The following is a 4,492-nucleotide window of genomic DNA, read 5'->3' on the forward strand; positions in this document are numbered from 1 at the left end:
GGCACATTTCAAAGGTGTCGGTCAAGAACATGATCCTCGAATCTTTATCACTCTGTTTACTTAAACATTGATTACGCAGAACCATTTCCGATTTCAAAGTACTGCCATACTCACCTCCTCGCGGTGTGATTTATTATGTTTATGTAAACAGAGTGACAAGTACATGGTCCATGTTTACATTAAATGGCCAGTTGCCTCCACGCGACACATTTCAAAGGTGTCAAATTTATTTAAACATCGGCCAAGAACATGGTCCTCGAATCGTTATCTCTGTTTATATAAACATTGATTACGCAGAACTACCGGTTAGGTTTACACGTGTGACCCCGTTTTAAGCCCCCCTTCCCCTCCAACGCCCGGTTTGGTCCACTCGCGGGACCTTATCGCCGGTTAGGTCCCCCCGCGCGACCCGAAATATTCCCCCCCCTTCCCCGCACCCCCCTGAGATCACCGAGTTTGAACCGGCTTATACATTCTACTGATGGATCCAATATAGCGAACAAAATTATCATAATCGACCGAATTTGCTTGAAACTTACTGTTATTTATGTGTTTTCGAGATTGCTGATTATTAAACGGATATCAAAAATACAAAAATCGAAATGCCAGATGTAATATGGCGAATTAATATAGTAAACTGTGTTATAAAAACACATGTTAAATACTGTAACAAAATCATTTTAATGGTTAAATTGCTTTTAGAATTCAACGCGCATTATACAAGGTATCATGATATTTCAACACCCTAGATATATTCCACGCCCGCCGTTTTTCCTCTATTTTAAAATATTTCAAAAAGCTCGAAAGTAAAAATATTTTGTAACAAAAGTCGACTATTATATTAAATATTGGTATATTATTGTTACTACATAACGCTGCCAGTTAAACAAATAATTTTTAAAGTAATTACTGGAATTTGTTTAATATTCACTAAATATACTTAACTATCCGTAGGTCTCATATCAGGCAAACGCTCAAGTCACATCTAATTTTTTTAATTGCACAGATCTAATATAAAATATATATTTATAACTTTTTAACTTTTCACTTATAATTTTTTAGATAATCTAGATTATATTTGTACGGTTATTCTTTGTTTAATAAAATTTTTATTAAAGACTTTAAAAATGTTAACGTATGGTACATCTGAGTGCGGCGATTATGAAAGCAAATACGTATGTACAATCGACACGACACGCGCCGTTGCGTATTCTCACTAATTTTCTATCAACGAACCGAGCGTTACATTGTTTTGTTTTTACAAGACTGTGTTGATACAACGTGGACTGTATTTATTATTTTTATTTCTTTGATTAATTTATTTTTTCTTTCAACGATCAACTCAGTGTGATCTAAGAAAACTATAATATAACTAACTAATATAGCGATACATATGCAGACGTAACGCAGCGTTCGCACGAAAGTATTTATGTTCGTTTGTCGCACGAGAATAATGGAAGGCTAATAACGGAGGTAATACAAGTGACCACAATACCTACATGGGCCATAATACTACCTTTTTATTTATATACGAGTGTGTAAAATAACTTACGTGGGAACATATTCATAAATATATGAAGTATAGCCAGTAAAAATAATCGAGCCTATTAAAAGCGCACCTGATATTATAACAGCGGCATAGAAATACCTAAAATTTACAATACATATTTATTTAAATATATATGAAAGCCGCAATACCCTAGGGGAGACTAGGACGAGTACTGATTTGATTTAAATAAAGTTTAAGATTTAGAGAAAAATGTGTTACCTTGGAAGCATCGAAACATATGATATAAAAGAAATATTTTGCGATAACTTTTTTTTATTTTTTCCATTATAAGTACTAGAGTCAATTAAGTGACTCTAATAATTACATAAATAGAACGCAATGCCAACTTTGCCTCTTGAGCCCCAGTCTCCCCTACAATCTATTGTTTGGTTACTTACATAGTTGATAAAATTAATACCATTAAAACGATTACATGACTTTGCATATCGACAGCTAGATACCAGCTCCAACTCATGCACTGTAATAAAAGATTTTAGAATAAAAGTTTTGTGTTTAATCGTATTTTTATTTTATTATTTTAATTTAAGACGATTTTAATTAAACGTGTACGTACCAATGTATCGACATCAAAGAAATTATTTATGTATAGAAGATTTCTCCACCAGTACTTTGCGCAAATTTCGTGCGACTTCTCATTCATATAAATTTGTGATGTCTTATCAAGCCATTCTGAATTTACTTGCATTATTCCTAATACCATTATATAAACTGGTGTCAACCTTAACAAAATTTTAATTATTAATGAGAAAAAAGAGCAATTCTTTACTCAATTATTAAAATTAAAAAATTGATTTTCAAACTTTCTACATTACAAATATATATGTTTATTTCACTTATTAAATCAGTAATTTTATTAGAATTATTATTGTTTTCTTGTTGTTTGCAAATAATAGAAAAACATACCGAAGAAATCTTTTTACTATATTGATCAAAAGTTCATTTAATTTTTCTCTATATTGAATTTGCTTAATCAGAATTTTGTTTGCTTTATCTCTCAAATACCAATGAGCCACCAAAAATCCACTTGCAAAAAAATAAATGTCTACTGATATAATTCCAATCAATGGATCAAATAAAAAACCATAATTTTCCATATTTCTCCAGAACCATACTGTATTGTCTGCAAACGAAAATCAATTTTCATTATATGCAAAAAAGTAAAACAAGAGTATAATGAAAAATTGTTCATTACGTAGAAAAAAACCAAAATACTCGCCGAAAGAATCTACAGCAAAATATATACTGTGTAATGCAATTATAATACACATATTTAGAACTTTTAAGCCTTCAATGACTGGTATTGTGCCAGTACTTAATTTTGCATTAAACATTTCCCTCGTATTTGTATAAGCGGAGAAATGTATTAATACTTTTCTAATTAGTTTTATTTCCACTTCTCTGGATACATTTTTCATACCTAAATTATAATTTGAAACTTTTAATATTAACGTACAAATAAAAATGTTTAAGAATAAAAATAATTTTAAGCAAGAGAAATTCATCTAAGCGCGCGAATAAGCCATGCACAAGATAAGGGAAAGTGGGTGAAATCAAATTTATTCGCAGTTTTATATGGCTCTATAAGGCACAAATAAAGTCCGATCGTAAAACCGAAGGTGCCGTTTGAGATTTAATTCCCTTCATTTTTGTTTCAGACCATTATGACGTATCTCTCACCTGTATTGAACTATAATGAAAAATGTAAAAACGCTTTTTTCGCAGTTCGATTTGGCACCGGTGCAGTAGTTTCAAATCAAACTATCCGTGGTCCAAGTTGGATAAACCTATTTTTATTGACTTTTAAATAGAATTTTAAAAGATTTAATTGTATTTTTTTTAATGTTAAGTAAAAACAAGCTATTTAATAGTTAAAAGCAAAAATTTTATTTTAAAAAGGAAAATTATATAATTAAACGTTTTCCAGTCACGTTATGATATCGTTATTATATAATTAGACTTGAGATAAATAAAATTCAATTATTCCGAGTCTGATAACTCATAATATTGTACTATTATAATTTAACGTTTATAAGTTTACATTTGGTCGGCTGATCACCAGTGCTGCGATCAAGTTGCAATCTCGAATTAAAAGTTCGATTTGGACACGAGTCCTTTCAAACTTTGGAACAAATTTTACAATAAATCTCTACAAGTGATCACGAAACGCTTGAAATTTTTAAATTCTACACTTTTTAATTATCCTAAATCAATTACTTTTCAAATTTTAGTACTTTTTAAATAATACAATAATTTAGAAAAATTTTCTTCTTTTTTTAATTTTTTAACACGATGCAAGAAAATATACATATTCACATCTATTAATGAATGTTATGACAGACATGATAATATCACGATACTCCGTCTCCTCCCAATGTGTTAAACAAATTATAGAATAATAAAAGACTTAAAAGTATGTCCATATATAAAATACATTGTAAGAATTATTGATAAATATTATTACTAGTATAAAATTGATATAAATATTGTAATGAGAATATTTTAAAAATATGTTTAAATTAACACTATCTTTGTAACAAAAATATATTTAATTATTCTCTTAAAATTAACACAACCATTGCAACCAATATGTTTAAATATTCCCCTTAAATTAACACAACTATTGTAACAAACTGCGGCAAACCGAATTATAATAAATTTCCTGAATGTCAATTTTTTTTGTGTTGTATAATAATCACTCAATTATGTACATTAATGATGTACATCAGTTGTACTCAATTATGTACATGTACATTAATGATGAAATATACGTTTATATTGATGTTTACAGGAAGTCATATTGGTAAAATTTATTTTCTTTAATTTACCCCATCTTGTCTCGTCCCCTAAATATTACTCGTAGATCGCGCTTGAGAGAATTGCGAGTTAAAGAGATTAGACTCTCTAGATCAAATTCAAACCGAC

The 4,492-nt window shown here is 29.6% G+C and overlaps 1 protein-coding gene across 1 annotated transcript; it reads right to left on the reverse strand.

Annotated features, from left to right (window-relative positions):
- Positions 1-513: 513 nt before the first annotated feature.
- Positions 514-2,708, reverse strand: LOC113004524 (nose resistant to fluoxetine protein 6). Its single transcript, XM_039459609.1, has 4 exons — positions 2,474-2,708; positions 2,124-2,289; positions 1,948-2,027; positions 514-1,648 (listed from the first exon to the last, which is right to left on the reverse strand). Exons 1-4 carry the CDS (start codon positions 2,662-2,664, stop codon positions 1,549-1,551), a joined length of 537 nt encoding a protein of 178 aa, XP_039315543.1. The 5' UTR covers positions 2,665-2,708; the 3' UTR covers positions 514-1,548.
- Positions 2,709-4,492: the final 1,784 nt, after the last annotated feature.

Source organism: Solenopsis invicta, unplaced genomic scaffold, assembly GCF_016802725.1.
Source record: "Solenopsis invicta isolate M01_SB unplaced genomic scaffold, UNIL_Sinv_3.0 scaffold_950, whole genome shotgun sequence".
Classification (NCBI taxonomy): Eukaryota; Metazoa; Arthropoda; class Insecta; order Hymenoptera; family Formicidae; genus Solenopsis; species Solenopsis invicta.

What these genes read in the sequence shown, in the direction of transcription:
- LOC113004524 (XM_039459609.1), bottom strand. Translation starts at nt 2,664, where the DNA reads ATGGAAAATTATGGTTTTTTATTTGATCCATTGATTGGAATTATATCA. An exon ending in TCTTTGATGTCGATACATTG is followed by an intron (nt 2,028 to 2,123) that starts GTACGTACACGT and finishes CTTTTATTACAG; the next exon opens with TGCATGAGTTGGAGCTGGTA. An exon ending in GTATTAATTTTATCAACTAT is followed by an intron (nt 1,649 to 1,947) that starts GTAAGTAACCAA and finishes TGTAAATTTTAG; the next exon opens with GTATTTCTATGCCGCTGTTA.